Source organism: Puma concolor, chromosome F2 (genome assembly GCF_028749965.1).
Source record: "Puma concolor isolate L17-30 chromosome F2, mPumCon1.1.hap2, whole genome shotgun sequence".
In the NCBI taxonomy this organism is placed as follows: domain Eukaryota; kingdom Metazoa; phylum Chordata; class Mammalia; order Carnivora; family Felidae; genus Puma; species Puma concolor.
In genome coordinates this window covers 17,301,733-17,320,750 of record NC_141684.1, presented here as the reverse complement: position 1 = coordinate 17,320,750, position 19,018 = coordinate 17,301,733, and the positions used below count along the sequence as shown (strand labels likewise).

Here is a 19,018-nt window from a genome sequence, read left to right as displayed (position 1 = left end):
CCCTCCCACCTCCCTCTCCCCAAAGGATGATTTATTCCTATATGTTCTTCCACTGAATGTGCCTCTGGGACTTCCTGAGGTCATCCGTGGTCAACCATGACATTAGAAGCCTCTAACAAAACACATCTCTTAAGGTCATGAGAGTGTCTAGTTCCGTTCTATATTGAGGCTAGACTTGACCATGTGACTTGCGTTAGCCAATGGGACATTGGCTGGCATGGTGATGCATGCAACAGCTTGTGAAACACTTCCACACTCAGGCTTGTCCTACTGAAACATTCCTTTCTAAGAGCCCAGGGCTGTGTAAAGAAGCTCAAGCTAGACTACTGAATGATGAGAGGCCGCGTGGACAGAGGCACAGGTAGGTGAGAAGCCATCTTGGATGTTTCAACCCCAGATGAGCCTTCAGCTGCACGCAACCACGAGTGACCACGGCTGTATCGTGGTGAGTCAGGCTATATCGTGGTATATCAGCTGGGCCCAGTCAACTCACAGAATGGTGAAATTTAGGAAATCATGAAATTTAGGAAATCATGAAGCCAATGAATTTTGAGGTAATTTTTACACAGCAACATACAACTGAAACATCAAATGTCTAAGTCGTTGAAATGAGAAGGAAGCGGTGCAGTGCTAGAGCAGGCTCGTATTAGCTCGCAAGAGCCAACTGTTAAATTTTCAGGATTTTTCTGAGACGATTATTAAATACAGCCTTTATCAAAAATTGAATTATATAAACTTAAATGAAATAAATTATATTTTAAAGGAAATACTCAAAACATATCATTTCTTGAAAAACATATCATTTGGGGTGCCTGGGTGGCTCAGTCAGTTGAGCGTCCGACTTTGGCTCAGGTCATGATCTCGCAGTCTGTGAGTTCGAGCCCCGCGTCGGGGTCTGTGCTGACATCTCAGAGCCTGGAGCCTGCTTCGGATTCTGTGTCTCCCTCTCTCTCTGCCCCTCCCCTGCTCACGCTCTGTCTCTCTCTCTGTCAAAAATAAATAAAACATTTTAAAAAATGAAAAATAAAACATATCATTTGTTAATTCCTATACCATATTTTACTATTATTGATGCTCTTGGAAGTTTTCTATGTCCATCGTATCTGTATGGTGAACATACTATGTAATAGTGTACTATTGCTCACCTCTTTCCAATGGCATCACATTGGTAGCTTGAAATTGGCCTTGAATAGTAGGAGTACTTATACCACAGAAATTACCAAATGCTACAAACCAGGGCTTTATTTTTGTCCAGAGAGCCAGTTGTTAAATTTATCAGCACATCACTGGTACTCTCCTTAGAGGGGCTTAAATAATAGCAATAATACAATATTTAGGGTGTGTGTGTGTGTGTGTGTGTGTGTGTGTGTGTGTGTGTGTGTGTGTTAATGGGGAATAAACAGGATTATCATGCAAATAATGAATTCCCTTCATAGCTTAGCAGGATATGCTATGAGAATACAGATGAAGGCAGCACCAGAGACGTTCTGGGCGTACAAGTTTTTACTGGACTATTGTTTTTTTGTATATCTACAGTGTTAAGTGATGGTCATGGAGGCTTCCAAGTAATTGCTGTGTGCTGTGCTGCCAGTGAGAAAAGCATAATGTGGTTGCCTATTTCTTGTCTGTGGGTAAAAATCAGCAAAGTCTGGCATTCTGGACGGTTTAATAAAGAAAGATACAAGAAATAATAATAGTAGTAATAACAGCTAGCATTCACTGAGGACTTCTGTGTGCCAAAGTTGTTCTAAACTCTAAACAATTTTGGGGTTGCTCTTATTTTTATCCCAATTTTACAGATGGAGAAATCAAGGCACGGAGAAGTTCAATATTATGCCCAGGGTTAGAGTACTAGTAAGCAGTGGACTCAGGCAACATACTTACGGGGAGAACAGGGTGGAATATGTGAAATTAGGACTCCGTGTTCACAGTACTCATGAGTTAGAGTCAAATTTATTTACTCCTATGGGAGATATTCCCAGCATTCTCTGACTCCACAGCCCTCTGCCCAGCAAGGCCTTTGTAATAGGCCTGTTTGGGCAGAGTAACACCCTTCTAAGGTCTACAGGTGAAGGTGGTAATCCCATTGTGCATACCCTATCTTATCTTTCTCTTTGCTCATGTAGAAAATTGCTTGCACAGCGATGCTTGGCTGGCTCAGCTGGTAGAACATGTGATTCTTGATCTTGGGGTTGTGAGTTTGAGCCCCACATAGGGTGTAGAGATTACTTAAAAATAAAATCTTTGGGAAAAAAAATTTTTAAAGAAAGAAAGTTGCTTGCAGTATTTTTCAAAGCCATCAATATAATAAGACCCAAACTACTTGGGTAAAGGGGAGAAGGGAGGGATGGATGAGCAGAGCACAGAGGATTTTTAGGGCAAAGAAAGTACTCTGGATATTATAATGTCCAAAGCCACAGAATGTACAACACCAAGAGTGAACCATAGTGTAAACCAGGGGCTCTGGGAAATTATGATGTGTCCATGTAGGTTCATCAGTTGTAACAAAGGTATCACTCTGGTGGGGATGCTGATAATGGGGAGGCTGTGCACGGGTGGGGGCAGGAGGTATGTGGGGAAATCTCTATACCTTTCCTTTAATTTTTCTGTGATCTTAAAACTGCTCTAAAAAAATTCTTTAATTTTTTTAAATTTTTTTTTTTGAGAGAGAGACACACACACACACACACACACACACACACACACACACACACACACAGACTGCGAGTGGGGGAGGGGCAGAGAGCGAGAGAGACAGAATCTGAAGCAGGCTCCAGGCTCCATGCTGTCAGCACGGAGCCCAATGTGGGGCTCAAACCACGAGATCATGACCTGAGCTGAAGTCAGACGCTTAACCTACTGAGCCACCCACGCTCCCCTAAAAAAAAAAATTCCTTAAAAAAATATATTTAGGGGAGATGGTTTTTACTATTGAGTAAGGCCACATAAAAACCAGAAGAGACCGAAGTGCCTGGTCTGTTAGGTGTGGATTCCTTACCAGTCATCCTCACTCGGCTCTGTGGCCTCTTTCCACATGCTACCCAGAGTGGGCACTGGACAAAAGAAGCCACGCTGCCCTCGAATACTTAAATGGACAATAAATGCTTTGCTCAGTCTGCCTTCCTCCCTTACAGCAATTAGAGGTATTTTACTCACGGTTTATGGCGTCCTGTCACACTTGATTGATAGCCTGTCCTCTGAGCCCATAAATGTTTTTAGGAGCCTGTGAATCAAAGCTAGTTATTCAGTCCTGTGGGAGATATTCCCAGCATTCCCTGACTCCACAGTCCTCTGCCCAGGGAGGCCTTTGGAACAGGCCACCACTGACAGAGCATAATTTGAAAGGTTTAAGCTTCCAATAGAACCTTTCCAAGTGACCTTAAACTAGCGCCTATAAGAGTACAATAGTACACTTAGGTATTAATTTCTCCAGCATAAAGTTTGCAATAGTACGCTGAGGTATTAATTTCTCTAGCATCAAGTTTGCAAATAATTTTTTAAACCCAACTGTCAACAACAGAGGGATTATAAACTCATGCCACACCACACATCCATAAGATGGGATATCATGCAGTTGTCGCTAAGACAGAGGTAGCTATAGGCTGTCCTTCTTAGGACAGTTGTGGACATGATGGGGGCCGAGATTTCCACACGCTCCTCCTCTCCTGGCCACGTGGAAAGGCTGCAAAGACTGGAAACTTGCAGCCACTGCCCATTCTGTCATGTTATGGTCTCCTCCTTCCTTTGGCTTGCAGGAGGTCTTTTAAAAAAACCACAGTCTATGGCAGCAGTTTCTCATCGTACGTGGGAATGATCTTGCTGCCTGTCAAAATCAACACCACACCCCCCCCACACTTTGATACTATACAATTCCAGCTGTAGTTGTCAAATCCTTTTGATTACACATGAAACACTGCCCTTGGTTGCTTTCATGTATGTTTTATGAGGACACCTAGACATGAATATTTATTTAAGCAACTTGGAGCATGTCTCTTTGATTTTCTTCTTCTGTTCTGAGTCACGTTAAAAGGGTGGGGCAGGTGCACCATGTCGTAGCTAACCTGTTATGGCTTTTGCCTTACTGCCCGCCCCCACCCCCCATCCCTACCACGCCAAACAGCTGAGCCGTCTGGGAAATGGAAAACATTGCCTGGGTTTGCATCAGTTAGCAGTATGACACGCATCCCTGTGTTACCGATGAAACAGAACTCTTTCTTTGCAGTGTCAGCTTACCCACACAATATGTCAATGTACCCTTGTCATTTAACTATTGCGTGCTTGGATTCCTTTTATGGTGGCTGCCTTGGTCAACCCTTCATCGCTTTTGTCTCACCCTCCTTCTGCCTCAAGCTTCAAATTTTTTTTTTTATGTTTATTTTTGAGAGAGAGAGAGAGAGAGAGAGAGAGAGAGAGAGACTGAGTGTGAGTGGGGGAGGGACAGAGAGAAAGGGAATCACAGAATCTGAAGCAGGCTCCAGGCTCTGAACTGTCAGCACAGAGCCCAATGTGGGGTTTGAATCCATGAACTGCGAGATCATGACCTGAGCCAAAATAAGATGCTTAACAGACTAAGCCACCCAGGTGCCCCTCAAGCTTTAAACTCTTAAATGATCTTTCTACTACAGAGGGATATGTCTAGAAACCACCAGTTTCCCTAGAACCTTTTAAAATAAGATCCAACCTCCTTAGAATGGAAATATGGGACTTTTATATTCTTAGTTTTACATGTGTCTCAGTCTTCTGCCTCTCACCCCCACAATAATAATAATAATAATAATTATAATAATAATAATATTTATATTATTATATAATAATATATATATATAGTTATTGCTATTATTATTGAGAGCTTTGTAGGTGCTAAGCATGTTACATGCATAATAACTCCCTGTGCATCTGTGCTTTGATTGCACTCAGCATTTCTAGTTTCTAGAAGGTTCCATGTTGTTTCACAAATGCCCCTGCCTTTCTGCAGATGCTGTTTCCTTCCCTAACTTCTCTGCCTTATAACCCCTATTTATCCTTCCAGACTCAGCTCAAGTATCACCACCTCCTGAAGCCTTCCCTGACTTGTTTTTCTTCCAATTACCCCTACTTTAGAAAATAGAAGGCAATGTTTTTGCTCAAATAACCAGAGTATAGGAAGGACAGGAGTCCAGATTAGCTTCTGGGACAGTTAGAACAAGAGACATAAATGCTGCCAGAATGTTCTTTTACTATTTCTGGTTTTCTTGCCCCTACCCCCCCCCCCCCCTCTTTTTTTTGAGTTTTAGCTACCCTCTCTCAGACTGGCTCTCACCACAAAGTTGGAGGTACTGTCTCTGGCAGCTCCCAGTCTACCAGAGAGGGAGGAAACTTGCTGGCCTTGGTCTCAACTTTAAAAACCCCCCAAAAGGGCTCTGGTTGGCTCAGCTGAGTCAGGCCCCACCCCTGAGCCAATCATTTGACCAGTGAGGGGTGGGCTAGAAGCATTTCTCAGAAGTGTGTGTCATACTGCATTTGAGGAGCTTGGAGGCGGTGGGGGACAGGGGTAGGGACAGCGCTGGATAGACATGGATATCCATGTCTACAGTCTTACCGTTCCCCAACCCCACTCAGTGCTTTATTGTTTTTTAATTGCTGTCAACATCTTTGTTTACCAACACTCCTTTTAATGTGCAAATAAACCCTTTTTCCAAGGAGATAAAACAGAATCTTGTTATAATAGTTCCCAGAGTTTTTTTTTTTTTTAATGTTTTTGTTTTATATTTGAGACAGAGAGAGACAGAGCATGAACGGGGGAGGGGCAGAGAGAGAGGGAGACACAGAATCGGAAGCAGGCTCCAGGCTCTGAGCCATCAGCCCAGAGCCCAACGCGGGGCTCGAACTCACAGACCACGAGATCGTGACCTGAGCTGAAGTCGGACGCTTAACCGACTGAGCCACCCAGGCGCCCCAGTTCCCAGAGTTTTTTAACCCAAACTAGCAATAAATTATTTTCTGGTGCATGCAATAGGTCTTTTGGAAGAATTCAGAACCACACCAATGGTTCTGAACCATTAACTAACTCTATTAGTTAACTTTATGCTGCAGTTAACAGCCTGGCCGATCCCAGATGAATGAGCAGTAAATGTTTATTGTTGCATGCCACCGAGTTTTGGTGGTTGCTTTTTCACAGCATCGTTGCAGCTACAGATAACTAACGTAACAGGATTGCACTTCTGGCCCCTTGTGTTTGGATGGAACCACAGTTCTGGTAGTGAGTTGAGAGTAAAGGTTATAGTGACATTTCTGGGCTAGAGCATTCAATTGGTGGTATGAGACCCTCTAGAACTGTCTTTCCACCCTCTGGACAGCAACCTAAACTTTTGTAATGGTGGCTACTCCATCGGCCTAGCTCCCTTAGAGACAATATGAGCTAAACACACCACTGAGTTGTTTTAAGCCACTGACTTTTGGAGTGGCTAGTTACTTTGGCATAACTTAATCTAACCTAACTGAGTGAGGTGAGAAAGGGTATTTGAAGAACTTTGCTAAAGGTTATCTATTGCTTTCTACTTGGTGCTCTTTGAGAAATTGCAATAAATGTTTGAATTGTATTTTCAGTTGTTCTTGGTTATCATGCTGGTTTGATTTGCTTGCTCACTCCTTGACTGGCTTAGGTTTGGGCATATTAGAGAACTGGTTGCCAAGAAATTGGGAAAGAGAATAGCTGCCCCTCACCTTCTAAATATCTTGGGATTTATCCCAAACAGAAAAGGTTTTCAGATATTGAGCATTCCAAATGTCCACTAAATTCCCTCTAGCAAGGCAGATGAAATGAGGGCACCTGGGTGGCTCGGTTGAGTGTCCAACTCTTGATCTCGGCTCAGGTCATGATCCCACAGTTTCATGGATTTGAGCCCCGCATCAGACTCTGTGCTTACCATGCTCAGAGCTTCCTTGGAATCCTCCCCTTGTCTCTGCCCCTCCCCTGCTCACGCTGTCTCTGTCTCTCTCCAAATAAATAAATAAACTTAAAAAAAAAAAGTAGACACAATGGAAGTTCTTCTCTTTCTAGATTATATATTATTACAGCAAAAAAGAAGGCTTCCTTCAACAATGGAAGTGGGATAGGCAAGAGGACAAAGAGGAAGGGCTTTGTAAAGCAAAACCCAAAAATCCCTTGGACATGCACAACTTTCCATTCCTTTGAGAATGTAGTTGAAATACATACAAAGAAGAAAACAGGAGGAAACCTTTGTGACCTTCAGTTAGGTAAAGATTTCTTAGATATCACACCAAAAACTCCAAAACACTGTTGGGTTGATCTTGAACACTAACATCATCTACTCATTGAAAGACATTGTTAAGAGAATGAAAAAACAAGGCACAAACTGGGAGAAAATATATGCAAAGTGCATGTATGATAAACGGCTTGTATCCACAATATGTAAAGAACTCTCAAAACTCAATAAAAAAAAAGACCAGTTAAACAATGGATAAAATGTTTGAACATATACTTCACCAAAGATATATGCAGAAGGCAAATAATCACAAGAAAAGATGCTGGACATATCATTTGTCATTCCAGAAAGGGAAATTGAAATCACCAGGAGGGTACCACAATACTCCTAGTACGGCTGTAATCACAAAGACTCATCATAGATGTGGAACACCTGGAACTATCCTACATTGTTGGTGGGATGTAAAATGGCACAACTACTCTGAAAACATTTGATGCTTTCTTAAAAAGTTAAGCCTACACCTACCATATGGCCCAGTCATTCCACTTCTAAGAATTTACCCAACAGAACTGAGAACATATGTTTACACAAAGACTTGTACAGGAATGTTCATAACAGCTGTCTTTGTAATAGCCCCAAACTGGAAACAATCCAAATGTTCATCAAAGGTGACTGGATACATTAATTGTGGTATATCAATACCATAGACTATCAATGATAAAAACATACGAACTGTTGATATACCCAACAACATAGTTGATTCTCAAAATAATTATGCTAATTGAAAGAAGCCAGGCCAAAAGAAAAATAAAGGAGTACATAGTTTAGGACCTATTTACATCAATTTCTAGAAAATATTAACTAAGATACAGAAAGCAGATTAGTGGTTGCCTGTAGGCAAGGCGGGTGGGGATAAAAAGAAATTGAATTCCAAACAGGCAAGGGGAAACTTTGGGGGGGTGATGGCTATGTTCATTATCTTGATTATGATGATGGCTTCATAGGAGGCTATTTATGTCAAATCATAAAATTATACAACTTAAATATGTACAGTTTATTAAATGTCAATTACACCTCAATTTAGCTGAAAAATATATGTATAGAATGCATCAGTTATTGACTGAGTAATGATTCAGGAAGGAACTACCAAATGGTCTACCAACTTGGGTTATAAACATTGGGAAATTACAGTAAGTAGAAGGTTGGCAGCTATGGGTGCATGTTTCTTCAGTTGCCAGCCTGACCTTCAGATTTGGCTCAACTAAATCCAAAGACAAGTGCAAAGTGGGAGTCCAGAAGATCTGTAATATAGAAACCTCTTTGTCACATACCTGAAATTGAGTAGGATGGTCGCATGGGCTGTGACAGCCGACACGAGCTTGACTGCAGACAGGTCAAACCAAAGTAGTTCAGGAAATCATTCAGCACATTTGTCTCTGCTACTGATAAAAATGTTGCTTGGCTACCTGCATGGGATAGAAAAAAACCTTTATTTCAAGTTAAGCACCCATAAGTTTAGCACCCTAAGTTTCTTGAATAATAATGCAAACATTCATACACATAACTTATTATCATCTCAAATCCAATAAATAAAAATGAGGAATGTGATTGTCTCTTCTGCAAAAGGTTATTAAAAGTTGTATGGTCTTAGGGCACGTGGGTGGCTCAGTCGCTTAAGCATCCCACTTCAGCTCAGGTCATGATCTCATGGTTTGTGAGTTCAAGCCCTGGGTCAGGCTCTGTGCTGACAGCTCAGAGCCTGGAGCCTGCTTTGGATTCTGTGTCTCTGTCTCTGTCTGCCCCTCCCCAACTCATGCTGTGTGTGTGTGTGTGTGTGTGTGTGTGTGTGTGTCTATCAAAAATAAATAAACATTAACAAAAAAAATTTTTTTAAGTTGTGTGGTCTCTCAGAGCCACCCCTTAGTAACAACACAAAAAGTTTTAAAATCTGCATTGGAACATTTTTGTGAGAGTTTTGCTTTTCTGGTAAAGTTTGAGCTTTTCAAATATGATGGTCATATAATTTTGTAAAAATTTATTTTTCTGTTGGGACCAAGAATGAAAAGACTAAAAATCTAATCCTGGCTCTCCTATGAACTCAATTTCCTTGTCTGCAAAACAGAGATACAAGAAGCACCTACCTGTAGTAGGTTTGAACAGTGGGCCCCCAAAATACATATCCATGACCTAATCCCCAGAAAATGTGAATGTTACCTTATTTGGGAAAACAGTCTCTGTAGGTAAAATTAAGGATCTTGGAATGAGGAAATCATCCTGGATTATCTGGGTGGGCCCTAAATCCAATGACAGGTGTTCTTATAGGAGAAAAGCAAGAGAGATTGGAGACTGAGGGGAAAAAGATAAGGCAATGTGAAAATGGAGGCAGAGAATCGAGGGATGAAATGGAACGATGTGGTCCCAAATCAAGGAAACCAGTAGCTGGAAAAGGCAGGGAATGGAATCTTCCCTGGATCCGCTGGATTGAGCGCTCTGCCTACACCTTGATTTCTGACTGTGGCCTCCAGAACCATGAGAGAGTACCTTTTTTTTTTTAAAAAAAAACTAATTTGTGGTAATTTATTACTGCAGCCTCAGAAAACCAATACATTAACTCACAGAGCACAAAAAAATGGGAATAGTACTACCAGCATTGTAGGTTTGCTATGAGGATTAAATGAGCACTTAGAAGAATGCTTGATACCTCGCAGGCACGATAGAAGTGCTGAGTTTTTACAAAAAAGAACTCTGGCGTCAATGCAGCTGATTGTTGATGACATCGCTTTTCTGGTCCGTGACTGGTGGGCTGGATTCCATGATACTGGTGCACCTTGTTAGATTACGGAATTGAAAAACTAATCACGACGATGGTGAAAAGGCCAAGAACGTACACTATAGAGGTTCTTTTCAAACACTATAGAGTGTTTCAAAGGAACACTCTATAAGAGAAACACTTCAAGTCTCAATGTATTTGGATCCTTCTCTTTAGTTGTCTCTACAACCCCTTAATCCCTAAACGCAGTGTAGAAAGGAATCTACAGACCACAGGAGAAAACCATTTTTACTGCTTCCACCGGGAGCCTAAAACCCCACGGCCCCCTCGGAGTGCAGAGTTCTCAAGCCGATCGCTGATACCCCGGTTCCACACGCAGAAAACTACAATTCCCAGAAGGCTTTGAGCCCCGGGGCTGGTGGGGTGAACCTCTAAAAGGGGTGGGATCTAAGAGAAGGTCGTTGGCCGGTTCCATCGTCCGGAGCGGCAGGGGTCGCTTGGGCGGAGTTGGGAGGAAACGCGCCTCCATATTGGCTGGGAATAAAAAGGGCGGTGTTTAGCGCTCGGTTGGTCGGGTGGCGGGGATCCAGGACGCCAGGGCCCGAGCTCAAATTTCCCGGGCCCGGAGCGCGGGGCCTGCTGGGAAGGCGCCGGGTCGGTTGTGTATCGGGCGGGCGGCGGCGGCCGCGGGGGGCTTCGCCATGCAGAGCACAGACCTGGGCAACAAGGAGAGCGGCAAGTTGTGGCACCGCAAGCCCTCCCCGGCCGCTCGGGACGGGTAAAGGCGATGGGCTGCGGAGGGGCCTGGAGGCCGCGAGGGGCGGGTCCGCGTCCTTGGAGAGGCGTTGGAGGAGCTGTTGGGGATGGTCTTCGGAAGGGGTGTATGGCGCCGGGTAGAAGGGCGGGTTCTGCCTCTGACCCTGCCCCAGATCCCTGGCCTGGGTGGTCTGTTGAAAGGCTGGTAGCTTGAGTCTCGCTGTGCCCCGGAAGCCGAGGTCTCATCAGAGATCTCTTCCCGGTCCTGGGGGCGGGGGTCTGGACAAGATTAGCGTGGGGCAGGAGGCAGGTGGTTGGTGATGTGGGCGAGACGTTGTGCCAGGACTCTGCCTAATTACCATCATGGCCCTGTAGTATTCCTGGTGCGCAGTAGATGCTCAGTAAATATTTGTTAACTATTGCAGCTGGAAAAGAACTCACGAGGAATGATGCAGGGGAAGGGGAACAGTGCACTTCGACCCCTTCCAAGTGCCCCAAGTTACCCATCTTGTATCATTGTATGTATTCAGACAGGCATGCATCCATCAGCTATTTGTTGAGCACCAACTCTCTCCCAAGCTTGGAAGCTCTGGGGGACGGCATGGGAACAAAACAAACTTCCGGTTTTCTGGAGCTTACACGTTAGTGTGTGTGGCAGGGATGACGGGGTTACAAACTACCAGTGCAAGGTGGCCTCCTAGTACGGCCAGCCCTGCTGCTGGGTTTTTGTTTGTTTTTTAATAGACTTTCATTTTCTTCGGACAGTTTTAGGTTCACAGCCAAATTGAGAGGAAAGGACAGAGATTTCCCCGTATACCCTCTGCACTCACACATGCATAGTCTCCCCCATTATCCATATCCCCCATCAGAGACGTATATATGTTGCAGTGGATGAACCTAGGTTGACACATCATTATCACCCAAAGGCCACAGTTTATGCTAGGATTCACTCCTGGTGTTGTATTTCTATGGGTTTGGGCAACTGTACAAGGACCTGTCTCTACCATTATAGAATCACAGGAAGTATTTTCACTGCCCTAAAAATCCTCTGCTCTGCCTGTTTTTCCCTCCCTCCTCAGCTTTTCTTTTCATTTTGGTCCCAGATACTTAAACTGTTTGAGTCTTAGCCACTCTGGTGTGACTTTAATGGAAACCTTTGCCCCAAGTGGTGCCATCGTGGTTCCAATGGTGGCACACAGATTGATCTTATTGCTTTTAATTTCCCAGAATTTCATAGCCTTTATTGCATCCCTTGGATTCATGTTTCTTGTTCTAGTAACTTTGCTGTCGACCCTTTGGTTGCTCCTCAACAAATCAACAGACTTTAAGTGCCAGCTATGTTTGCTCAAAGCCTGGTGCTGGACGTCCCACTGGCTGCTTGTTTGGTTTCCAGTTGCGGTCAGCCTCCTAGCAATGCTGCTTTCCCATCAACTCTGAATAAAAATTGAATAAAAATTTTTGTTTAGAGTAGGGATTCTTCAGCAGGGATTTTCATTTCCAAACATGGAGTTTGTATAAATACTCCCCTTCTTCTGATATTTTCTAAATGGTCTGAAAGTTATTGCCAGCCCACAGTAATTCTATTTCTTACTGTTAAAAAAATATCTGGATATACATGCAAGATTCAAAAACAGAAAAGAAACAAGTTTTATGCAAATGTTATTTGCTGCTTCCATGAAAATGTAGCTTTCTTTTTGTTCATTAAAGCTCATTGTTATTGCATGGAGTCAGATGGACTTTAGTTGAAGTAAATGTCCATTTACTAACTCTGTGACCTTGGGCAGGTTAATCACTAAGACTTTAAGTGAAGCTAATAATGCCTACCAGACAGGGTTGTCTTAGCACGTTACAAAGACTTTAAAATAGTATCTCAAGCATCTTGGTGTTTGGTAAATATTTGATTTTTTAATTATGTTTAAGGACTGAGAACCTGTCAGGCAACCTATGAGCAATTGAAAGGCAGTTGTTCCAAAATAAATGCTTGAGTTATATGAAAATCCAAAAGGGCAGAATGTTGCTATTAATTACGATTATATCTAGGTGGTAGGGTTATAATCAGATTTATTTATTTATTAGTGTTTTTCTTTACCTTCCTTATTTTGAACAATGATCCTGTAATTTTGTGATTCCAACCCATAATAAAATGTTACAGAAAAAAGAGTGGAGGGAAAAGTCGTTGGCTCTGTCTGATTTTAATTGCTGGGGAACATTTTGATGTTATTACACATTTATTCTCCCCCTCTCCCCTTTGGGGATGTCAAAGGAAAACCAAATCTGGACAGTAGTTAAAGTGGTAAAAACAGATTTTATTCAGGAACTATTGCAATAGAAGAGAGGAGACCTCAGTATAGAAATGGTCTCAGCTCTGAATACAGCCTGGGCAAGTGAGAATGTACAGCCAAGGAGCAGGGTGGGAGTCAGTGGGTAGAAAATTACTAAGATGAAACATCTAGGATAATGGGTTTCTGCCTAAACCAGCCTCTAAGGAGATTCTTGATGAAGATAGGCCAGGGTGATCAGATTGATCAGTTATCAAGGATGATCAGGTTTTGAGGGTCAGGGGTTATTTTATTTTAAGAGAGAATGTAAGCAGGGAAGGGGCAGAGAGAGGGGGAGAGAGAATCCCAAGCCTGCTCTGCACTGTCAGCACAGAGCCCGATGAGCTCAAATCCATGAACCACAAGATTGTGACCTGGGCTGAAATCCAGTCAGACGCCCAACTACTGAACCACCCAAGCACCCCAAAGGGTCAGGGGTTCTAATTTTTTTTTTTTTTTTTTTTTTTTTTTACATTTTATTTATTTTTGACAGAGAGTGCAAGTGGGAGAGGGGCAGAGAGAGAGGGGGAGACACAGAATGTAAAGCAGGCTCCAGGCTCTGAGCTGTCAGCACAGAGCCCAACGCAGGGCTCGAACTCCACAAACCTTGAGATATGACCTGAGCTGAAGTTGGTCGCTTAACTGACTAAGCCACCCAGGCGCGCCCAGGGGTTCTAATTAAATGGGCTGAGCAGGATTCTTGCTAAAATTAGATTTTACAAGGAAGCACACAGGTGGAGGAGTGCCCCTGAGTGTCTCCCTCTCTCTCTGACCCTCCCCCGTTCATGTTCTGTCTCTCTCTGTCTCAAAAATAAACAAATATAGCTGAAAATAAAACTCATTTATGCTTAATTCACTTTGGAACACTTCACTTTATAGTACAGAAACAATCTCATTAAGATATCTTTAAGATACTGAAATTTTTCTTACATGTGGTAGCTTGTGATTTATATGAAACTACTTTTCGCTAATTACATGATTGCATTACATGTGTTTATTGCTTAATGTAACAATTGACTATTCAATCAAAAATACATTGTCTTATATCTTGTTATTGTCTGTCAGTTAATCACGATTTATGAATCTGTTCATAAGTGTGCTTACTTAAAAAAAATTTTTTTTTGAGACAGAGAGAGACAGAGCATGAACGGGGGAGGGCCAGAGAGAGGGAGACACAGAGTCCAAAACAGGCTCCAGGCTCCGAGCTGTCAGCACAGAGCCCGACGCGGGGCTCGAACTCACGGACCGAGAGATCATGACCTGAGCTGAAGTCGGCCGCTTAACCGACTGAGCCGCCCAGGTGCCCCTAAAAAATTTTTTTTAATTTATCATTTATTCATTTTTGAGAGGCAGAGAGAGACAGAGCACAAGCAGGGGAAGGGTAGAGGGAGAGGGAGACCCAAAATCTGAAGCAGGCTCCAGGCTGTGAGCTGTCAGCACAGAGTTTGAACCCGTGAACCGTGAGATCATGACCTGAACCGCAGTCGAACGCTGAACTGACTGAGCCACCCAGGCGCCCCTGAAATTTTTTTTACTTCTAAACCAAAAGCTCCATGAGGGCAGGGCCCATGTCCATCAACTACTTTTAGGTCCCGGCTTGTTCAATGTCTGACACATAGTGAGTTTCCAAGTACTTGATGAATACATGAACAGCATCCATTTTGATAACAAATAACTTTCTGAACTGCTTTTAGAAATCACTGTCGGGGTGCGCCTGGGTGGCTCAGTCGGTTGAGCGTCCGACTTCAGCTCAGGTCACGATCTTGCGGTCTGTGAGTTCGAGCCCCGCATCAGGCTCTGGGCTGATGGCCCAGAGCCTGGAGCCTGCTTCCGATTCTGTGCCTCCCTCTCTCTCTGCCCCTCCCCCGTTCATGCTCTGTCTCAAAAATAAATAAATGTTAAAAAAAAAATTTAAAAAAAGAAATCACTGTCGGATTGCTTCTAGGAGAGCAGCGGGAGGAGAGGGAAGAGCGGGTAGGCAGGAAACTTCAAAGTCAGTGAAGTATATTATAAAACCCGTATTTTTCATAGTAACAAGTAATGCTTGACATAGAATTAAATGTCTGTTTGTTTTTGACAGAATTATAGTGAACATCATTCACAGCTCTTCTGATTACCTTCCCAAAGTCTTGCGATTTTTGAACGTGGCTTTTGATAGCTCAGGTGATTGCTTAATTGCCGGGGACCACCAAGGAAATATCTATGTTTTTGACTTGTATGGAAACAGGTGAGCAGATACTTTTGATATATACTTTATTTAACAAGTTATTCACTGCCAGTTTTAGTACCTGCTATTAATTATTCATTCAGCAAGATTCATTAAGTTCTGACTGTATTTCAGGTAACTTGTAAAACACTGTCACAAGTGCTGACAGGAGAAAGTGGGAAGGCATGGGAAATATGTTTAGATTTTTTTTAGAGAATTAAAGTTCCGGTTGGAACAGTATCTCTAGTAGCATGTTTTTCCTTAAGTTTAAAAATTTACTGTTGCTAACTTATCAACATCTGGTACTTTATCGGGCAATTTAGAAAGAACTTTGCTTTGTACGTTATTGTCACAGTTTACACATGTAGCAGTTTTAAAGAATTGTTCCTCACTCTTCTGCCTCCTCTTCCTTTGCTGAACAATTTAGTACAGAAGCAGTTAGGTGCGATTGATCGAGGGAGTCATCCCTGCAAGGGGGGTAGGTGGGAGGGAGACCTGTCTGCCTGGCCGAGTCAGAAGGTACCTGCTTGGGGGATGGGGCAATCATGGGCAAGGCAGAGGGCTTTGACGGAGTGAGTAAATATGTTGAGGATAACGGGGCCAGGTTTCTAACAATCAGAAAGGGGAGTTACAAATATGGAAAAGTAGAAAACTAGAATGAACGCCGTGGCACTGGATTGATATTGGATGTATCTGTCTGTACTGCTGGTTTTGAATATATAGACATAGAAATAAATAGAAATGTATATGAGAGAGTGAAGGAATTTTCTTTTTTTGAGGGGAGGGATGTGTGTGAGGGAGGGGCATAGAGAGGAGAGAGAGAGAATCCCAAGCAGGCTCCATGCTGTCAGCACAGAACCCGACCTGGGACTTGAGCTCACAAACTGTGAGATTGTGACCAGAGATGAAAGCAAGAATTGGACGCTTAACTGACTGAGCCACCCAGGCACCCCTGAATTATTACTTCTTCAATATGTTTTTTGAGAGATGGGAGGGGGGCCTATAGAGTGAGCAAGAGAGAGAATTCATGCTGAGCATGGAGCCAGATGAGGGGCTTGATCCCAGGACCATGAGATCATGACCTGAGCCAAAATCAAGAGTCAGATGCTTAACTGACTGAGCCACTCAGCACCCCAAGAGTGAATGGATTATAGCTCTTTCCTAGCTTTGCCTGCTCATAGGACCTGGGAGCAACAGCACCCTGGTAGCAATGAATGTACCCAGTGCCCATTTGTTTTCTAAATATCACATTCTGCTCAAAGTAATCGGATCCTTGCAGAAATGGCCAGTTTCAGGATGGAGGCAGGGAAAGTACAAGGTGAGCCTGGAACGTTATGTAGCCAGAAAGAAGGAATTACTTAAAGAAAAAGTATCAAAAGGACATAAATGTCAGCTTAAAAGAGCTCCTTCTTTCCATATTGGAGACACTTTGAGTATCAAAATAAAAAATGATAGTAATGGGAGATAACCCACTGAGTAAAATAGAAATCTATAAATTCATGCTGTAATCAATAAACTGTTTCATGAGAGGGGATATTCACATAGTCACAAAGCACCTCCCCACAAAATGCTTACTAATTATAGAGGAGAAAAAGATTAATTTTACACTGAAGAAGTCTAGCAAACACCACACTAGTATCAAATGATTAAAGTCAATGAGTGGAGGGACCAATCACTGATGGGGCGCGGGGAAAACCACAGTCTCACTTCTGTGGTATTCCTGCCAAAGAAGTGTAACCTGCATCTAATCAGTGGAGTCAGACAAAGCTAAATTAAGGGAGTGTGTAGCAAGATGGCCTATAATCTTCCCAAGGGTCAAGGTCATGAAAGTTGTAGAAAGACCAGAAGATTGTTCCAGTCTGGGAGAGACTAGAGACGTGACAAGTAAAGGCGTGAATCTGGACTGATCCTTTCGCTGTTAAGGACATTACTGGGGACAACTGGCAAAATTGAATGGGGTCTGAGGATTGGGTGGTGGTAACTTTTTTTTTTTAAGACTTTATTTTTAAGTAATTTCTACACCCAGCATGGGGCTCAAACTCATGACCCTGAAATCAGAGTCGCCAGCCAGGCGCCCCTCTCATCTTACTAAATACTCATTTTCCCCTCCTCCCTGGAATTTTCTTCTTTTGCTTCAAGGTACGGCTCTTTCCTGATTTTTCTACTCATCTGATCATTTTTCCCCTTGTTTTGCTGACTCCTCTGCCAGTGCCTACCCCTTAATTGTGCTGCCCAGGCACCTGTCCTTGGGCTGCTCCCTTCCATGTTCCCCATATTCTCATTCATAACCTCGTCAGCAGCAAGCCTAAGCTTTCAGCTGCTGTGCAAATACTGTTAACCCAGATCTGCTTCTACTACCTGCTGGATGTCTTCTATATTAGGCTGTCGCGTGCAGGAGCCACGAGCTGCATCGAGCCCTGGAGCCCTTGAAAGTTGGCTACTCCGGGGGCACTTGGGTGGCTCGGTCAGTTAAGCGTCCGGCTCTTGATTTAGGCTCAATTCACGATCTCACAGTTCGTGAGATCGAGCCCTGTGTCAGGCTCTGCGCGGACATCAGGGAGCCTGCTTGTAATTCTCTCTCCCCCTCTCTTTCTCTGCCCCTCACCCCTGCCTCTCTCTCAAAATAACTAAATAAACATTAAAAAGATAAAAGAAAATTGGCCAGTTCAAATTGAGATGTGTTGTTAGTATGAAAAAAATAACGTAAAATATCTCAATAATTTTTATTGATTAAATGTTGAAATAATTATATATTAATTAAATAAAATATGTTATGAAGATTAACTTTACCTTTTTCCACCTTTTTCACTGTGGCTCCGAGAACATTCTAAGTTACACCTAAATGGCCTGCATTACATTTCTTGGACAGCACAGCTCCAAATGTTTTGCAAAGGCCTTAAACTCGACATATTTAAAACCAGGCCTATTTCCTACCCCCAGACTTGTCTCTCTTTTGCCCAATCTTGAAAACTTGATTTTTTTAGTAAATTAAACTCTAGCTATGTGCCAAGTACTCTGCTAAGCACTTAGCATATGTTATTTCATTCAATCAACATATTCTCTCACTTAATCATCACAACAAGCTTATGAGATCCCTTTTCTCACCCTCATTTTGCACGTGAGGAATTCCTGATACCTCCCTCTTCACCTCATGTTTGCTGCATCACCAAGCCTCTCTCCCGCTTAACTCCTGACACTTGTCCTGTTTGTCCTTTCCATTTATACCCGTAACTCTGATTGAGATGCTCTGTAGTGGCTTCCTTCTTTTTTGTTTTTATTTATTTTTATTTTTTTTATTTTTTATTTTTTTTTTCAACGTTTATTTATTTTTGGGACAGAGAGAGACAGAGCATGAACGGGGGAGGGGCAGAGAGAGAGGGAGACACAGAATCGGAAACAGGCTCCAGGCTCTGAGCCATCAGCCCAGAGCCCGACGCGGGGCTCGAACTCACGGACCGCGAGATCGTGACCTGGCTGAAGTCGGACGCTTAACCGACTGCGCCACCCAGGCGCCCCTGTTTTTATTTTATTCTATTGTAAAGTTTATTTCTTTATTTGGAGAGAGAGAGTATGCAAGAGGGGCAGAGAGAGGGAGAGACAATCCCAAGCAGGCTGCACACTGTCAGTTGGGGCTTGAACTCACGAACTGTGAGATCACGGTCTGAAACCAAGAGTCCAACGTTCAACCGACTGAGCCACCCAGGCGCCTCCTTAGTAACTTTCTTCATGGTCTCTTCTTGTCCCTCTATCCATTTGCCATTGC

General features: G+C 43.1%; 1 protein-coding gene across 10 annotated transcripts in view; it reads left to right on the top strand.

Annotated features, from left to right (window-relative positions):
* Nucleotides 1-212: 212 nt before the first annotated feature.
* TBC1D31 (TBC1 domain family member 31) overlaps nt 213-19,018 on the top strand; it is an 85,768-nt gene continuing 66,962 nt past the window's right edge. For 6 of the 10 annotated variants that reach the window (XM_086695451.1, XM_086695447.1, XM_086695449.1 and 3 more), the window contains exons 1-2: nt 213-361; nt 15,130-15,276. In XM_086695451.1, coding sequence (XP_086551577.1) covers nt 228-361; nt 15,130-15,276 — 281 coding nt within the window. In that variant the 5' untranslated portion in view covers nt 213-227. Of the gene's footprint in view, nt 362-10,531; nt 10,754-15,129; nt 15,277-19,018 lie in introns of those variants that run through there. The other 4 variants (XM_025922498.2, XM_025922497.2, XM_086695454.1 and 1 more) reach the window with 4 other exon arrangements.